The following is an 18,797-nucleotide window of genomic DNA, read 5'->3' as shown; positions in this document are numbered from 1 at the left end:
TCCCTGGAGTAAGTCCCCAATGTTAAATTTATAGTCTTTGACCATTTTTCCTCAACCTAGGATCTGAGAGTAGCTGGGATTAGGCAGATATATTCTCAAAAGATCTGCAGTAACTTATCCCTTTAAAGAAGGCCTGTAGGAGGTTACCAGGGGCTGGGAGGAAGGTGGGGGGAATAGAAAGTTATTATTTAATGGGTTCAGAGTTTCTCTTTGGGATGATGAAAAAGTTCTGGAAATAGTGATGATGGTTATATACCATTGTGACTGCACTTAATGCCACTTTAATATGGCTGAAACTGTAATATTTATGTTATGTATATTTTACCACAATTTAAAAAAAAAACAGGTCTGTAGGGACTTTCATTTCCAGTAATATGACACATTAGCTATCCTGAAAAACTTCCTAGGACAAAAATGCATAAAATATTAGAAAAGTATTTTAAATATTTCGTAAATGCATGGTTGAAGTAGTGGAAAGTAAGGGAAATCCTCAAAGGTTTTTTTTTTTTTTTTTACGATTTTTTATTTATTTATTTGAGACAGAGAGAGAGAGAGAGCACAAACAGGGGGAGCAGCAGTAGGAGAGGGAGAAGCAGACTCCCCGCTGAGCAGGGAGCCCGCAGATGACACAGGGCTTGATTCCAGGACCCTGAGATCATGACCTGAGCCGAAGGCAGATGCTCAACTGACTGAGACACCCAGGCACCTTCAGAGGTTCTAAAAAAATTCAGGATGAGAAAACATGAATTCAGAGAGGGGAGTAATCTCTCAAACTGATGTCATCTGCTGACCTTAGCTATTTTAATGTGCCCTCAGTAGGGACAGAAGATGTGGAAACTGGACGCTCAGTGAGTGAACTAGAACAGACCAAACATCCCCAGAGATTAAAGAAGAAACTCGCCCTTCCTGGCCTTGGCTATAGATGGAAGAGGAAAAAAAAAGTCTCCCATGGAATTTTCTGATTACAAACTAGCCTCCAACAGCTTTGGAGCCTATAAGTGTTGATAATTCCTACTGCTCCTAGATGAGGCTTCTTTTCAAACACCATCTTTTTTTAAAATGTGAAAAAAAATCATAATAGATAAATTTTTCAGGTAGAACTCACCTAATTCATTCACCTGTTCTTCATATGACATATTTTCCAGACCACTTACCCCCCTAACAGTCTTTCTTTGGGTACTTTCTGGTTTGTTCCAGGATCCTCTCGAGGAATGATGGCCACAGTGGGAAATAATAACATAGATTTGGCTCAACCTGTACAGAGTAGAATAGGACTATTACTGCTGGTGATTGGTGTGATACTTACCTACTACTTGATAACAAATAACACCAAAACTGAGTGTCTTGAAGTAACATTTCTGATCTCACCATTTCTGTGGGTCAGAAATCTGGGCCCAGCTTAGCTGGGTCCTCTGGCTCAGGGTCTCTCACAAGGTGGCAGTCAAGTTGTCAGCTGGGCCGCAGTCATTTTAAGGTTCAGTCGGGGAAGGATCTGCTGCCAACCCTGCTCGTGAGGTTGTGGACAGTATTCAGTTCTTTAGGCTGTTGGTCTGAAGGCCTCAGTTCCTCACTAGCTATTGGCCGGAGGCTGCCCTCAGTTCCTTGCCTCTCAACAGGACAGCTTATAACATACTAACTTGTCTCATCAGAGTGAGCAAGTGAGAAGAGCCAGAAAGAGAGAGAGAGAGAGAATAAGGAAGATAGAAGTCACAGTCTTTTGTAACCTAATCATGGAAGTCACACCCCATCATTTTGTCAGTATTGTATTTATTAGAAGCACATCACTAGGTCTAGCCCACATACAAAGGGAGGGGATCACACAAGGCATGATTACCAAGAGGCAATGATCATTGGGAGCCATTTCAGAAGCAGCCTACCACAACTGGACACCACACCTCTAATCCATCTAATTGGGACCTAAAAAATTAATGATTTGGATTTAAGTGACCCCTCAGGTTAGTGGGGCCCTAAGGTACTTAGCAAAAGTAAATGTTACTCCTCTCAGGAGGAACTTACCTTAAGCTCAGGCATTAATTACTTCCACCAGATAGAATTCCAACAAACATGAGTTCGCAATAAAAAAGGAAAAAAATACACATTACCATGAGCAATAATTAGCAGAAACAAAGGATCAGAACAGCTGACATTACAGATACTGGAATCATCGGATACACAATATATAATGAGCATGTTTAATATGTAGAATTGAGAATATGACTAAGGAACAAGAGAAAGTAAAAAAAAAAATAGCAAATCAGATTTGAAACAAAACCGAATATAATTTCTAGAAATTAAAAATAAATTAAAATTGGAAAATCAATACACCATTCAGAACAGCAAATTAAACACAGCCAAAGTAAGAAATAATGAACTGAAAGATGGATTTCAAGAAACTACCCAGAATGCAGCATGATAAAGACATGGAAAATATTAAAGAGAGGGAAAAAGACAGGGCAGATAAAGAACCTATTACATTTAATCAGACTTTCAAAATGAGGGGGAAAAAAACAAGGGAAAAAGAACAGTCAAAGTGAGAATGGCTAAGAATTTGCCATGTTTGAAGATGACAAATCCTAAAATTCAACAAGCTAAACAGTGCTGGATACCTACCTAGCTTTCAGCTCCACATTCAACCTTCTATCCCCAGCAAGGTAGCACTGGGGTTGGGTGTTTGCAAAATGCTGTCCCAGGCTCCTTTAGCAGGTGGCTTCCACCAATAAGAGGCACTGGTACTTAATCATAAGTAGAAAGAGGGTAATAGTAGGAGTTCTGCTCTCACACTTGCTCTCTTAATTTTTCTCCTTCTGGCCACAAGCCCTTAGCCACAACATTTCCTCCAACCATCCAGCCCAACCATTCCTGGGATAGTGGCCCCCTCCCCTACCCTCCAAGGTTCTGGTAGCATAACCTCCTCCCTTTGGTGCCTTGAGCCCTAGGGATATGCTAGCTACTTTATGCTTTCCAGTCTCCCAGCTACCTCGCCTTTGTTCCTCTTTCAACCTTTCAGTATATGTGTAGCTAATTCCCTTATAAAATCCTCTCTGCTTTGAAGTACCTAGCATTGTTGTCATTTTCCTGCCTGCACCCTGACCCATATACCAACAAATTCCAAGCAAGTTAAATAAAAAGAAATGTACATCTAAACACGCCAAAGAGGAACACCAAAAAGACAGATTACCTAAAACAAGAGACAGTTAAACTGACAACAGACTTCTCGACAGCAACAATAGAAGCCAGAAATTAACATTCTCAAAATGCTAAGTGAAAACAACTTTCAACCTAGAATTATATGCCCTATGAAACTATCTAAAATAAGAGGGAAATCAAGATATTTTCAGACAAGCAGTAAAGGATTACTTTCAGAGCCTGCTGAATTAAATAACGGTGATGCAATGAAGTTTTGTTTAAACCTTGGAACTTGGCACTTGGGATTTTGTTTCCCCCTGAGCCTTGTCTTTGGAAGTCCAAATGGCTGAAGCAGAGCAAAATATACCACCCCAGAATATGCCTCTTTGGCATATTGATTATTTTAAACTAGTTTGATGTTTTGTTTTGTTTTTTAAGAAACAGCAGACAAAGGGGAAGCTTTGAAAACTGAATACAAGTTACCCTTTGTAAGAAAGAAACATTTACAAGGCAAATCTCCATTTGTAGGGGTGTCTCCTTCTGTACCAGAAGGAGGAGGATGACTCTTAATCTCTAGAAACTCTTATCAGTGCAGAAGGCAACAACTTAAATCTGCTTAACAACCTTACCCTTGTTTACTGTGCTTGTCCTGGTCACCTCCCATAAGTAGCTCCCCCCACTAACATCGTTTGTTTCTAGCTGAAGATATTTAAGGTGGTGGCTTGGGCTATTTCAAGGAGTTACTCAGTTTTCCTGGGTCTCTCCCCTGTATATAGGAGGTGTACATGTTATTAAGCTTCTGTCTGCTTTTCTCCTGTTAATCTTTTATTATGGGGGGGGTCTCAGCCAAGAAACTCAAAGGGTAGAAAGAAAATTATTTTTCCTCCCCTATATGGCCAAATGCCTACTTCAACATCATTTCTGGAATCTCTGAAAATTTGCACAACCAGTGATCATATGACAGAGGAGATATCATCATATATAATTAGTGAAACAATGTCAATAATATGAATAAGGTGTATCACTTGAATGTACTGAAAATATTTTAATATTCACTTTCAAACATACACGCAGAGTCTAAAATAACTTGAGGTAAAAACATTTTTATGTGCTTTCTAAGTTTAAATCCATCACTTGATTAACAAATGTATACCCATTACTGAAGAGTAAAATGCTGTGATAATTATAATTTTTAAAACTATTAAGCTTATGTAGAGAAACAATTAAGAATCTGCATTGCTTGGCTTTTGCTAGGTTATGCTGTAGCAACAAACTCTAAAATAAAAACTATATTTAATTTTTTCTTCTTCACTTTCACTTAGGTTATAAGCCTTACAAGAAAAAATCTCACTAAGGAATTCTTCACATCTTGCAAGGGTAAATTAATGGCAGAATGTCAGTTTGTCATGTCAAAATTTCACAAGCAGGAAAAATTCCAAAGTCCTGTTCAATAGCATCCTTGATAAATCATCTTCAATTTATACATTAAAAAAATATAAAGTATAAGAAGAATAAAAGAGGGCGCCTGGGTGGCTCAGATGGTTAAGCGTCTGCCTTGGGCTCAGGTCATGATCCCCGAATCCTGGGATCCAGCCCTGCATCAGGCTCCTTTCTTGGCAAGGAGCCTTCTTCTCCCTCTTCTCTCTGCCTGCCATTCCCCTGCTTTTGCGCTCGCTCTTGCTCTCTCTCTCTGTATCAAATAAATAAGCAAGGGGCGCCTGGGTGGCTCAGTGGTTAAGCATCTGCCTTCGGCTCAGGTCATGATCCCAGGATCCTGGGATCGAGTCCCACATCGGGCTCCCTGCTCAGCGGGTAGCCTGCTTCTCCCTCTGCCTCTCTCTCTCTCTCTCTCTCTCTGTGTCTCTTATGAATAAATAAATAAAATCTTAAAAAAAAGAAGAATAAAAGAAAGTGCTAAAGCAAAATGAGGTCTCAAAACCGCATTTTATTCCCACTTAGCAAATTTCAAAATAAAAGACTTCTTGAGAAGGCTTTAAGAAGAGAATTCCTTATAGTTCTATGCCTAGGGAAGCTAAAAGTTAAAGAAAATCTTATCGACAATATTACTATAGACCATAGGTCAGCACACTTTTTCTTTTAAGGGCCGGATAACATTTTAGGCATTGGCAGCCATTAGGTCTCTGTCACAACTACTCAGCTCTGTTTTGGTGCAAAGGTAGATAATAATGCAAACAGAGGAGCATAGCTGTGTTCCAACAGAACATCATTTACACAACAGGCAGAGGGCTAGATCTGACCCTCAGGCCATAATTTGACATCTCCTACCAGATACTATGAAGTATTTTCAATATTTGAAAATGAAGGATTTTTTTTTGTATTTGCTGGAGCTATAAATGCTAGTTTTAAATTCCTTCTAAAAAATGTGTCATCGGAAAATTTCTTGAATAGTGTTCTGCTGTATATAGAAAGGCTACAATATTGTTAAATGTGCTACTTTATGGAGGACATCAGACATTTGCATATGTAGAAACAACTACAGGTCTTATTTAAGTCAGATGAAATGGTAGATTAATAATGAATTCCACTCTGTTTCTGTTCAGAGATTGCTGTGCTCTCACACAGCTATCAACATCATGCATTCTGACTGAAGAACTACTTATAGGATGGAAAATCAGTTGTAAAATGTGTCACTATTATTAATAATAAAACAAACATGGTAAAGGCTAAGAGTGATTTAGGAATCATAAGTATACAGTGTTTTGTTCACTTCAGTACTCTAATCAAAAAGCCATTATCACTGTCTGTAAGCAGAAGGATAGTGGGCCACTTCATCATACTTCAAAGACAAAAGTACATGATGTCCAAAGATTTTGGAATTGCCTTGTCATATATTTAACAAGATGTTTAAACAATTTAAAAGCCATCTTGAACAAAACCAAAATAATATGCTTTTTAGATTAAAACAATACATCTTATTACAACTGCTTGCAGAGCAAGTACTTTGCTTGCTGGAACCTGATGAAGAAGTAACCAAACTGATACTTTCAGAGTACAAGTTTTTCTTACATGATAGCTGCTAAAAAGATTCTCTTCTCCCACCAGAAAGATGAAGACACTCATGTACACGAAATGAAACTGAAACACAGATGGAAAAACCTAGATGACTAGTTTCTTGAAAGCCAATTATATTGCTCGATTAGCACATTTTTAGAAGCAAGGTTTATAAGGACAAACATTATTCACACGACTGTAAAACAGCAATTGCAGGCAAAATGTCTATATATATTAGGAATGAAACGATAAGTGAAGACAGCACTTTCAGAAGAGATTCAGAAAATATTTTCTTCAACTGGCACGAGAAACTTCCATTTATGGGACTGTTTCCACCAAACTGTGCCATCTTCAGCAACCATACCGACTGGGATTTAAAATGGAAAGGAGTCTTTACCTTAGCCAGTTCCTAGTAAACAGAAAGGAAAGGCTTAGTAATTATGTGGCAGCATCAACACTAGCAGTATCCCATAATGACAGCACTAACCAAACATTTTGTGTCACTACACCCTCCATAGGTGAGAGTGAATGGCTATTTATGTGGTAAATAACACTACTGTGTATTTCCAAGTGTTGTTCTCTCCTTCCACGTGATGACACTCCCTCTGCCCTTTATGTTAAGTACAATTATTTGACTACTTTTGGCTAATGAAACATGAGTGGAAGTAACATGTGCACATATGGGCCATAGCACTTCGCTGCCTGTGGTACATACTCTAGTCTTCTCTTTCTCTGCCACACTAAACTCTGAACCTCATTTTGAGATGTGAGCATAATAAAATGGTGGAGTCTCCATCAGCATGCAAACCCATCAATGGATACAAAGCACAAACAAAAAATAATTCTTTGCTGTTTTTAGCCCTTTTTTTTTTTAAGATTTTTTATTTATTGGGGTGCCTGGGTGGCTCAGTCCGTTAAATGTTTGCCTTCAGCCCAAATCATGGTCCCAGGGTCCTGGGATTGAGTCCCACATTAGGCCCCCTGCTCAGTGGGGAGTCGGCTCCTCCCTCTCCCTCTGTCCCTCTCCCCCTGCTCATGCTCTCTTTTTCTCTCTCTCAAATAAATAAAATCTTTTTAAAAAACTATTTTTTATTTATTTATTTGAGAGCGAGAGCTCAAGAGCAGGGGGAGGAGCAGAGGGAGAGGGACAAGCAGATTCCACACTGAGTATGGAGCCCAATGTGGGGCTTGATGCAGGGCTCAATCCCAGGACTCCAAGACCATGACCTGAGCTGAAACCAAGACTCAGACGCTTAACCGACTGAGCCAGGCTCCCCTAGACCCTGGGATTTTAGAATTTGTTATCCAGGCATAACCTAGTTTATCCTGACTGGTATAATTTAGTGTCATAAATGTAGAGTATAATGACCCCAGAAGCAAACTATCAGCTTACATTGATAAGAAATAAATATTCCTGGGATGCCTGGGTGGCTCACTTGGTTAAGCATCTGCCTTCAGCTGAGGTCATGATCCCAAGGTCCTGGGATCGAGTCCCACATCGGGCTCCCTGCTCAGTGGGGAGTCTGCTTCTCCCTCTCCCTCTGCAGCTCCCCTGGCTTGTGCTCTCTCTCTCTGTCAAATAAATAAATAAAATCTTAAAAACAAAAGAAAGAAATATTCCTGCATAAAACATCAGACTTTAAAAATCTGAATACTAATATTTTTCATAATAAAAATGTAATATTTTAAATTAATATCTAATGTTATATCTCATGTTGATTCTGGCATCTCAAAAGTTTATTATATGATGTTGATATTCTGCTTCAGCCAAATATTGATTTTAATAATGAGGCTATTTTGCATTCAGCCAAAATATGTATCTGGTGCCCCCTCTAAAAATAATAAATTAAAATTGTATGAATAATTTCATAATAATAGAGGCTTTGTGTCCTCTATTTAAAAGTTACCGGACATGGGTGCCTGGCTGGCTCAGCCAATAGAACATGCGATCTTGGGGTTGTGAGTTCAAGCCCCATGTTGGGGGTAAAGCTTCAATCAATCAATCAATCAATAAAATAATTACCTGACAGAAACGTGAAACAACTTGTAAATTAGGTCACAAATTTGTTTTAAGGAAATATACTTTGATCTTCTGGAATTCAGGAATTTTTTGCTGCCATCTTGCATCCTTTATCTTATCTCTTCTGCTGCTACCAGCTGGCTTCCACTACTGATAAGTTCCAGAAACCAGCAGGATTCAATTTAGTGTTTTGTTTTGACTGCTGGGTCCCTGATGGGAACACCAAGTCAGCTGAATAAGTAAATTTTTAGGTTGGGAACAGAAAAACACAATCAACTCATTTCCTACGTATTTGGGGTAATCAGATAGCCACACAGTAGCTGGTACTTATCCCAGCAAGGGGTCCAGACAAGGCTTCAGGCTAACAAAAAAGATCTTAAGTTCATATTCTCTTCCCCCCGGGGAAAAACAATGTTAAAAACTGCAGTCATTATGTAGGAGTGAACAAAGGTCAGTTCAAACACAATAGCCTACCAACAGTCTCAGTGCAGTTTTAAGCTTTAATAACTTAAGAAGTACAGATTCTACAAACTTAAAACATCCTTTGAAAGTAAAAATACCATGGCACCTGGGCAGCTCAGTTGGTTCAGTGTCTGCCTTTGGCTCCGGTCATGATCCCAGGGTCCTGGGATTGAGCACAGATTGAGCCCCGCCTCGGGCTCGCGGGTCATTGGCTTCATCAGGGAACCTGCTTCTCCCTCTCCCCCCTGCTTGTGCACTCTCTCCCTCTCTCTCTCTCAGATGAATAAAATCTTTAAAAAAAAAAAAAAAAAGTAAAAATACCTAAATTTCTTTCATGCTTAGTCTTGGGAATTTTTGAACAGTAAATGTATTTCAATTTTTTGTTTCAATGTTTATCTTCAGTTGAGAGACTAAAACACTTGAAATTTAAAATTATTCAAAATTCATAAAATGAAATAAGTATAAAAGAAATTTAAATAAACTTTCAAGTGATGGCTTTTATAAGTTTGTAGCAATTATACTTCTGAAATTATCAAAACCTAAAAGTGCACTAAGACTATTGGGGCACCTGTACATGGAAAACTGTGGGGCCACAGAGTGCTTGAATATAAACTTTTATAATTTACACCCAGCTACATCCAAAATAAGTTGAAATATTTTGTAACAACATATATGCGCACATGTATGCAAGGAGATGTAAAACTGAGTCTTAAGGTCTCTTGAAGCTAGAGGGACATGGTACTAAATTATTAAATCTTTAGGAAAAGGATGGGAGAATGAGGCAAATTAATACCAATATTTGTAATACAGCTTTCTAGTATTATACTATCATTTTTACTTCAGAGGCCATTGAGGGTCCATTTTTATTAGGGATACTTGTTCTTAAAATAGTATTGTGTTCTCCATATTAGTACTGATATTATCATTGCTAAGGATGCTTTTCCGGAAAAGTTAATTTACAAAAACATGAACATTAAGAGAATGCATTAAAACATTCCATAAATAAGGTTTTCCTTCCCTTTAGAAGTCCTCTAGGTCAGTGATTCTCAATCTTGTCTGCACAGTGGAATGACCTAAAGAGCTTAAAAAATACTGACTCTTGGGTCCCACTCTGAGCTTCTGATTCAATTAGTCTAGGCTGGAAAATGGGCAACGGAAATTTTTAAAGCCCCGCGATGATCCTACTGCACAGCCAAGGCTGAAAACCACTACTCCAGGTCAACATATAATCAGGTATAAGTCAACATAAAAAGAAGTGCAGATATTCAGAGCTCCAATTTTTTAAACATAGCACCAATTGCGAAAAGAACCTAATTTAATCAACAACATGGATGAATCTCAAAAATATTATGTTGGTGGATGGAACTAGAGGGTATTATGCTAAGGGAAATAGTCAGAGAAAGACAACTATCATATGATTTCACTCATGTGGAATTTAAGAAACAAAACAGAGGCTCATAGAGAAAGGGAGGGGAAAATAAGATGAAAACAGAGAGGGAGGCAAACCTTAAGAGACTTAACTATAGGAAATAAACTGAGGTTTGCTGGAGGGGATGTGGGTGGGGGGATGGGGTAACTGGATGATGGGCAGGAAGGAGGGCACTTGATGTAATGAGCACTAGGTGTTCTATGCAACTGAAGAATCAATAAACTACCTCTGAAACTAATAATACACTATATATTAACTAATTGAATTAAATAAAATTTTTAAAAAAGAAAAAATATTATGGTGAGCGAAATAAGCCAGACACAAAAGAGTATACTTATCCTATAGCTCTATTTACACAGTTTAAATACATTAGAACAGGGGTGGGGTGGGGGGACTGCCTGGGAAGAGACACGAAGAAAATTCCTGAGATGGAAATGTTCTCTATTTTGATTAGGGTACACAGATATATGCAGTTATCAAAACTAATGGAAATGGACAACTGAGACCTGCACTGATTTCGCTTTATGTAAATAACACTTCAATTTAAAAAAAATAAACATAATTAACTTAAATCTGGATACCTATGACAGGGTCAGGGAGGCGGAGACATGACCCGTCGCCTTCAGAAGACTCCAAATTCTCACTAGCTTAAAAGGAACAGCAAACCCCAGACCAGAACCGGAGACAACAGTGAGCCAACAGCAGGGAGGGCCAAAGCCTAAGAAATCGCTAGAGGGCTGGGAGCCGGTGTCGAGCAAACGCCCACACCCCGGCGCCCGGGTGTCCCACGAAAATAAGCACCCGCCCCCTTTTCCGGTGCGCACATGGCTGTCTCTGTGTGCCTTCCGAAGGGCCCGGGGGGAAACGGAGCCACTGCGAGAAAGGAACCGGCGGCAGCTTGGTTCCTGCGCGGATGCTGGGGCTGTAGGCGCCGCGCTTTCGGCTCGTTGCGGCTCACAGGGAAGAGGACGCCGGGGCTCGCTTTCCCTCCGCTGCCTCCGCCACTGCCATGATTCCAGTGTCGCTGGTGGTAGTGGTGGTGGGCGGCTGGACTGCCGTCTACCTGACCGACTTGGTACTGAAGGTGAGGGCCTCGGGCCTAAAGCCCAAGCCCGCGGTGTCCAGGGTCGGGCGCAAGGCCCGAGGCCTTTTCTCTTCCCCTGCCTCGCGCCTCCCGGGCTGGAAGCTGCGCGGCCAGTATCCACGTGCGCTTTTCCGCGTGGCGCCCGGGCCCCGTGGAGTAAATAAAACGGCGGACCGCGGCAGGGGTGTGGCGGTCTGCGCAGCTGCCGCAGTCGCATTGCGGGGCGGTGCAGGCCCCACCGCTTTCGGGTCCTGCCCGGGAGGCGCCAGTAGTGGGCTCGGGAGGGTCAGGGCTTTGCCAGACCCCGCGGCAGTGCACCTGGGAGGAAAATAAAAAGTCGGCCTAGGAAAGGCATTGTTCTCCCTCGTTGTCTTTTAAGGCCACGACCCTCCAAAGACTGTGGTACTGGAATGAATCTAAATCAAGTTGTGTTTTAGACTAGCGGGCTCGAACTTTAAAGTGCATACAGTCATTTGGGGTTCCGGTTAAAATTGCTTTCTGATTCAGCAGGTTTGGGGCGGGGCCTAAGATTCTACATTTGTAACCAGTTCCCAGGTGCTACAGTGTTGTTAGTCTACAGACCAAACTTCAAAGTAGCATACTCAGGTAACAAGGATTTAAATAACTAGTTTCTGACCACTACAATTCTAATTTGCACCCTGTACCCACTTCTTCACACTAATCTCCTTCCCCCACCCCACACGTACATCCCGGGTGGGCGGTCCACTTTTCAGCTGTTTGGGAAGGGTAGCAAAAATTATGCACAATTGTCTGACCACATGTTTCAAGCAACCTTTGAAATTGAATGGGGGGGTGAAGGTAACAATAAAGTCATTACAACATACAGATTTTATTCCACAGTACAGTTCTCGAGTGTTTAATAAAACCTTCATGTTATGAATACCGTTTTAAATAGAGTATTACAGTTTAGTATTGTGTGTTTTAGGTGTAACAGTAAAATGAAATGATACTTGTGCTTCTTTGTTGGATTTGAACTTACAAAGTGAGGAGGTTTTACAGTAGAGTCCTTAGAGCAAGGGCTGGGTTCAGCCACTTCCCAGCCTTTGTGACCTTGGCCAAATTACTCTCTGTGCCTCGGTTTCTTAATCTTCAAAATGGAGGTAATAATGGTAAGGATCTTCTGAGATTGTAGAGAGGATTACATTAGTTCATGTACATAAAGCTTTGCTACTCAACCTAAAATTCAAGTACCAGCAGCACTCGCATCATCTGGGAACTTGTCAGAAATGTAGAATCTCAGGCCTTATCTCGGACCTACAGAAATCAGAATCTGCATCTTTACAAGATCCTTAGGTGCTTCCTCTGCAGGTACTTGGCATAGTGTTTAGCGTATAGCAGTACCAGCCACTGCTTCTTTCAACAGTGATTTTGTTGTTTAGAAAAAACAAAACCACGTGATTTCTTCATGTTGCATATGTGACAAAAGTCCAAAATAAAAAGAACTTTTCAAACCTCTACAGTCTCTGGTCAAGTGTGTGAGGTGATCAGGTTACTTCACTTTCAGTAACTTCACTTCGGGTCACTTCACTTTCAGCCCCTAGTTCTCCAACAGAGCACTATTCCTTGAGCAAAAGACCTAACCGTCACTCAGAATATCTGCCTGGGGAATGGAGAAACCTCAAGTTTTAGGAGTCTGCACCTTCAGCTTCTCTGCTTCCAACTTGGTCTGCTGTTCCACGTTTGGTTCTTCGAAGATTTCCTTAGTAGACATATACTGAAGGGGTGTGTCACTCTACTTTTCCAAGTCCTGGAAAACAAGCAAGTTTTTAAAACTTCACCTGAAGACTGAGAACAGAGAACATTACAGATCCAAAGGCGAAGAGATACCTATATTCAGTCAGGTCATTTATGACTGATACGGCTGAAATACCCTTCTAGAGACAAATTTCTCGAATGGATGAGCATCAATATGACAAAATACTTAACTGTACTTTCTGTAACTGAGGGATAATAGGGGTCAGTGTCAGGGTATATAAAACAAAATCGTACATTACGCAAGGACTTCAGACTTCCCTAAAGATAGAACTCTTGTTAAGCTGTGTATAGCAGCTATCCCCTCAACCCTGGAAAACGTAAGTTACTAAGACCCAAGATGGCTTTACGTAAGTTTTGTACTTTTAAATGATAAAAGGCAGCTTAATTTCTTAGGGTTGTTGCTCATAAGAGGATAGAAAGCACTGATTCCATCTAACTCGTCCCCTGTGTTGGATTGGTTGGGGGTCTTTTTAAATTATAGCACAAGACCTCTTTTTATTGTAACAAGGCTTCTAGAACTCTTCTGTCTAGTGTGGTAGCCACTAACTACGTGTAGTCATGGAGCATTTGAGATGGCACTAGTCCACGTTGAAATGTGCAGTAACACTGGATTCAAAGGCTTACATACAAATAAGTAAATGGAATGTAAAATATTTCAATAGTTTATTACATGTTGAAATGATAATATCTTAGGTATTTTTAGTTTAAAAATATATTTAAATTAATCTGTTTCTGTTTACTTTTTAAAATTCAGCTACTAGAAAATTTAAAATTATATGTGTGGCTTGCATTTGTGGCTCACATATTTCTGTTGGACAGTGCTCCTCTAAGCAGAGCTCAGCAAGCTTTTTCTGTAAAGGGCCAGATGATAAGTATTTTAGGCTTTGTGAGCCACATAGCATCTCTGTCACATATTCTTGGTTTTTGTTGTCTTTTTTTACAATCCCTTAAAAATGTAGAAACCATCCTTAGTTCACAGGCTATACAAAAACAGGCTGTATTATGGGGTCCCTGGCTGTCTCAGTTGATAGAACATGTGACTTGATCTCAGGGGTCATGAGTTTGAGCCCCACATTGGACATAGAGATTACTTTAAAAAAAAGAAAGAAAGAAAGGAAAGAAAGAAAGAAAGAAAGAAAAAGAAAGATAGAAAAACAGGGTGTAGGCCACATTTAACCCATGGGCCATAGTTTGCCAGACCCTAACCTCAACAGACCAGCTAGTCTGAGACCTTTAATATCCTGAAGAATAAACATAAAGCTTTTAAATTGTAAGTATCTGGACAGTCAGTATTTTGCTTTCCTATAGAAAAGACTTTTTTGATTTTCTTAAACTTCATACATGTTCTTCAAAACTGAGTGATGTCGAACTTTTCTTTCTCTCCTAGTCATCTGTGTATTTTAAGCATTCTTATGAAGACTGGCTGGAAAACAACGGATTGAGCATCTCCCCTTTTCACATAAGATGGCAAACTGCTGTTTTCAATCGTGCCTTTTACAGTTGGGGACGGCGGAAAGCAAGGATGCTTTACCAGTGGTATTCTTCATTTTCTTTTTTTTGTTTAAATCAGTCGTTGTGATCATGAGAAATGCTTGTTGAATGAACTGTTTCCATTATTTTCCAATCTGCTGAGTTTTAAAATGGTAGTATAAAACTTTTCTGGTTTTGTATAAACTTAAGAGATTACATCATTGTACTTTTGCATACATCAAAAATCAAGGTTCTATATCTTGATCTGGGTGGTAGATACATGGGTGCACATGTAAAAATTCTGTGAGCTGTATGTATGAGACTTGTGCAGTTTACCGTGTAAGTTATACACTACTAGAAATGCAAAAACAAAAGAAATGCAAAAAAAAGATTGGAGCATTTTCTATCAGGAAACTAATTCTGCAGAATTCTGTCCCCTGTCATCACACATAGAAACAAGGGTCCAGGGAGTCATAGGATGCCCAGAAGTCTGCAGGCTTTTCCCTATACTTCTTTTGTGATACCCCTCCAGGAGAATGATATTTAAAATATTTCACAACCAGTAAGGCATATACACAAACCAATTGGGAAAATGGCCAGCCAGATTGTAGCAGCAGGGTTCTGGAGTCCCCTGGCCATGCCAGGCATACCCCTTTAGTTTAACAAATTTCTTCAATCGAGGAGCATATAGTGTTTATTGTTAAGAGGTTCATAATGATCTCTGGGACACCGTAGAGACTGACAGGTTTTGTAGTTGGCAGAATTTCTAGTGTGGGCATAGGAGGCCTTTGTCCAAATTCCTTTTTGCTAGAAATTTAGCTCCAAATGCAATAGAGCTAAATGTAAATAATCAGATCATTAAAAAGCAAAATATGTAATAGTGAATCAAACAAAATAGAAAGAAATTATAAAGAGCAGAAATCAGTGAAATAAAAACTATACAGAAAGAAAGTCAGCAAAGCCAAGTGTTGGTTCTTTGAAAAGATTGATAAAACTAATAAACCCCTTCCATAATTATGAAGAAGAAAATACAAGTAACAAAATCAGAATTGAATGGTTAGTATAAAAAAGATAAAAAGCAGTAAGCATTAGCAAGGATGCAGAGAAAAGGGAACCCTAGTGCTCTGTTGATGGTAATATAAACTGGTGCAACCACTGTGGAAAACAATATGGAGGTTTGTCAAAAAAAATGAACTAAAATACCAGCATATGGTAGCTACACTTGTGGTGAACACAGGTATAAACTTGTTGAATTACTATGCTGTACAGTAAAACTAATGTAACATTGTATGTCAACTATACTTCAATTTTAAAAAATTAAAAAAAAAATACCATATGATCCAGTAATTCCACTACTGGATATTTAGCCAAAGGAAACAAAAACACTAATTCAAAAAGATAGATGCACCCCTATGTTTATTGCAGCATTATTTACCATAGCTCTGATATAGAAGCAGCCCAAGTGTCCATCAAGAGATGAATGGAGGGGTGCCTGGGTGGCTCAGTTAAGTGTCCAACTCTTGATTTCAGCTCAGGTCATGATCTCAGGGTTGTGAGTTCGAGCCCTGTGTCACGCTGTGCACTGGGTGTGGAGCCTGCTTAAGACTCTCCTTCTCCCTCTGCCTCTTGCCACCACCCCTTGTTCTCGCCCCCCGCCTCTCAAAAAAAAATAATAAATAATAATAAAAGCTTAAAAAAAAAAGACGAATGGAGGTGCTCTTCGGTGGCTCAGTCAGTTGATCGTCCGACTCTTGGTTTCAGCTCGGATCATGATCTCATTGATCCTGGGATCGAGCCCTGCTTCGGCTCCACACTCAGCAGGGAGTCTGCTCGAGGATTCTCTCCCTCTGCCCCTCCCCCCACTCGCTCTCTCATTCTCCCTCCCTCTCTCTCTCTCTAGAATGAATAAATAAATCTTTTTAAAGAAAGATGAATGGATAAAGAGGGTGTGGTATATATACATAATGGAATATTAGCCATAAAAAAGAATGAGATCTTCCATTTGCAACAACATGGATGGACCTAGAGGGTATTATTATAAGTGAAATAAATTAGACAGGGCCAGACAAATACTGTATGATTCCACTTATATGTAAAAACAAAACAAATGAACAGCCAAACAAAAACTAAGCAGAGTCTTAATACAGAGAACAAACTGTTAGTTGCCGGACAGGAGGTAGGCAGGGGTATGGGTGAAATAAGTAAAGGGGATTAAGAGGTACAAATTTTCAGTTACAAAATAAGTCACAGAGATGAAAAGTACAGCATAGGGAATATAGTCAATAATACTGTAATGATATTGTATGATGACTACACTTAGCATGGTGAGTATTGAATAATGTATAGAATCGATATGTTGTATATCTGAAACTAGTATGTTAATTGTACTTCAATTTAAAAAAATCAGAATTGAGAAAAAGGAACATTACTGCCTATTCCATAGATGTTTTTAAAAAATGAAACTATTGTGAACAATTCTATGCCTATACATTTGACAATTTAGATGAAACAGACAAGTTCCTTGAAAAACACAACTTATAAAAAGTTAGAAAATATGGGGCGCCCAGGTGGCTCAGTTGGTTGGGCACCTGCCTTCGGCTCAGCTCATGATCCTGGAGTCCTGGGATCAAGTCCCGCATCGGCTCCCTGCTCAGCGGGGAGCCTGCTTCTCCCTCTCCCTCTGCTGCTCGCCCCGCTTGTGCGCGCGCTCACTCTCTCTCTCTCTCTCTCTCTCTCTCTCTGGCAAATAAATAAATAAAATCTTTTTAAAAAAAAAGTTAGAAAATGTAATAGATTATTCCCAACTATAGAAGGGTAATTTGTAATTATTGAAACTGTTGTTAAAGTTTACCATGTTAATATTTAAGCTCATCACAAAATATAGCTAAAATAAAATGCAAACAAAAGAATTGGTAGGGGAAAAAAGAAATGGATGTCTATAATGTCAAAAGAGCTTTTGTAATTATATGAGAACGAGATCAAAACAATTCTATGTAAATGGGCAAAAGACATGAGAGGAAAGAAACTTTTTATTGGGAACAGTATTCAGCCTCTTCAGCTATGAGAGAATTATAAACTATTACAGCTGCTTAGAGAGATCAGTGCCTGTGCTTCAGTCACATACCTGAAGTTCAGGTAGGAAAACAAGGCAGAAGTAGTGAAATTTTTAGCCATTATTTTGAAGCTATGAAATGTGGCTGGTCGATGAATTTGTTAACCCACGAATTGTAAGGAATTGTGTGTTTATGTGATTTTGTTTCCTCCCGACAGGTTCAATTTTGGAATGGTGTTTGGCGTAATTGCCATGTTCAGCTCTTTTTTCCTCCTCGGGAAAACGCTAATGCAGACTTTGGCACAGATGATGGCTGACTCTCCCTCTTCTTATTCTTCCTCCTCTTCCTCCTCTTCCTCTTCCTCCTCTTCCTCTGCTTCTTCCTCTTCATCATCTTCCTCTTCCTCTTCCTCCTCCTCCTCACTTCACAATGAGCAAGTGCTACAAGTTGTGGTAAGTACCTTCTTTTTGCTTTTTAAGTTTATTGCAACACGAATATAAGGTATTTCTTCTGGCTAGCATAACTCCTCTCCATATTATAAATATGGAAATAGATGAAAAGTCTCATTTCTCAAATTACCTGCTTAAACAAAAATATTAATGGGAATCTAGCAAAGATTTGTTGCAATATGTAGTAGCAGCAGTAGTAATAGAACAAATGCACCACCATCAAGATTGTCAACAGTTATACAGATACTTAATTCAATTCATGTTGTCTTCTCGAGGTGTTAAATGATTGTTTCTATCAAGGAATGAGGTGACCTATTTAAGATCTCTATACTGTATAAATAAATTGCATTTTAACCCTGTGTAAAGTGTTCCCTTTTCCTCTTCATGGCTTTCAGACTCTAAGCAATAATATCCTTTTATTTAAAGATATAAGACCTTCAGTAATCACTGTGATTTCCTGATGTGAAGAATAATGTGCTGAGTTTTACTCCTTTACTCCTTTATAAGCTATTTATAATAATTCTCACTTGAAAGCACATGTATAAACCTATATCTTATTGATGCATGTCTCCAGAGTGTGGAAGGGTGCTTTACCATTGACTAACTTTTATTTCAAATTTTTTACATGTATTGTTTTTATTTCCATGAGTCATGGGTGTTATGTTCTTAATCATGCTCTTATTAATGGAATAGACTATTTAAGAGCTAGTTACTGATTTTTTTTTAACTCTTCTTTTTGTGGTTTCTACTAGGCTGGGCCACTATGGATAGATTTAGAAGTCATTTGTAGAGAATGATAATGAATCTCTCCTATGGTCATAGCTCTTTTTTAGAGGTTCAAAGGATTCGCCAGGTGAGGCCTCAGAAGAGAGGATTTATTTCTTCGACATTTACTAAATGTATTCTGCCTACTGGC

General features: G+C 39.3%; 1 protein-coding gene and 1 long non-coding RNA gene across 7 annotated transcripts in view; one reads left to right on the top strand and one right to left on the bottom strand.

Moving 5' to 3' along the window:
- LOC118548244 (membrane-bound transcription factor site-2 protease) overlaps positions 1-18,797 on the top strand; it is a 192,796-nt gene that overhangs the window by 135,517 nt on the left and 38,482 nt on the right. For 3 of the 6 annotated variants that reach the window (XM_078064470.1, XM_036112095.2, XM_036112093.2), the window contains exons 1-3: positions 10,923-11,133; positions 14,297-14,445; positions 17,650-17,884. In XM_078064470.1, the coding sequence (XP_077920596.1) occupies positions 11,059-11,133; positions 14,297-14,445; positions 17,650-17,884 (459 nt within the window). In that variant the 5' untranslated portion in view covers positions 10,923-11,058. Of the gene's footprint in view, positions 1-10,922; positions 11,134-11,180; positions 13,227-14,296; positions 14,446-17,649; positions 17,885-18,797 lie in introns of those variants that run through there. The other 3 variants (XM_078064469.1, XM_078064468.1, XM_078064471.1) reach the window with 3 other exon arrangements.
- Positions 505-1,893, bottom strand: LOC144380496 (uncharacterized). Its single transcript, XR_013444671.1, has 3 exons — positions 1,369-1,893; positions 1,155-1,254; positions 505-717 (listed from the first exon to the last, which is right to left on the bottom strand). It is a non-coding gene; the product is annotated as an uncharacterized LOC144380496 (long non-coding RNA).

Source organism: Halichoerus grypus, chromosome X, assembly GCF_964656455.1.
Source record: "Halichoerus grypus chromosome X, mHalGry1.hap1.1, whole genome shotgun sequence".
In the NCBI taxonomy this organism is placed as follows: Eukaryota; Metazoa; Chordata; class Mammalia; order Carnivora; family Phocidae; genus Halichoerus; species Halichoerus grypus.
Note: the sequence above shows the minus strand (reverse complement) of the source record. Positions and strands in the feature narration are given on the sequence as shown.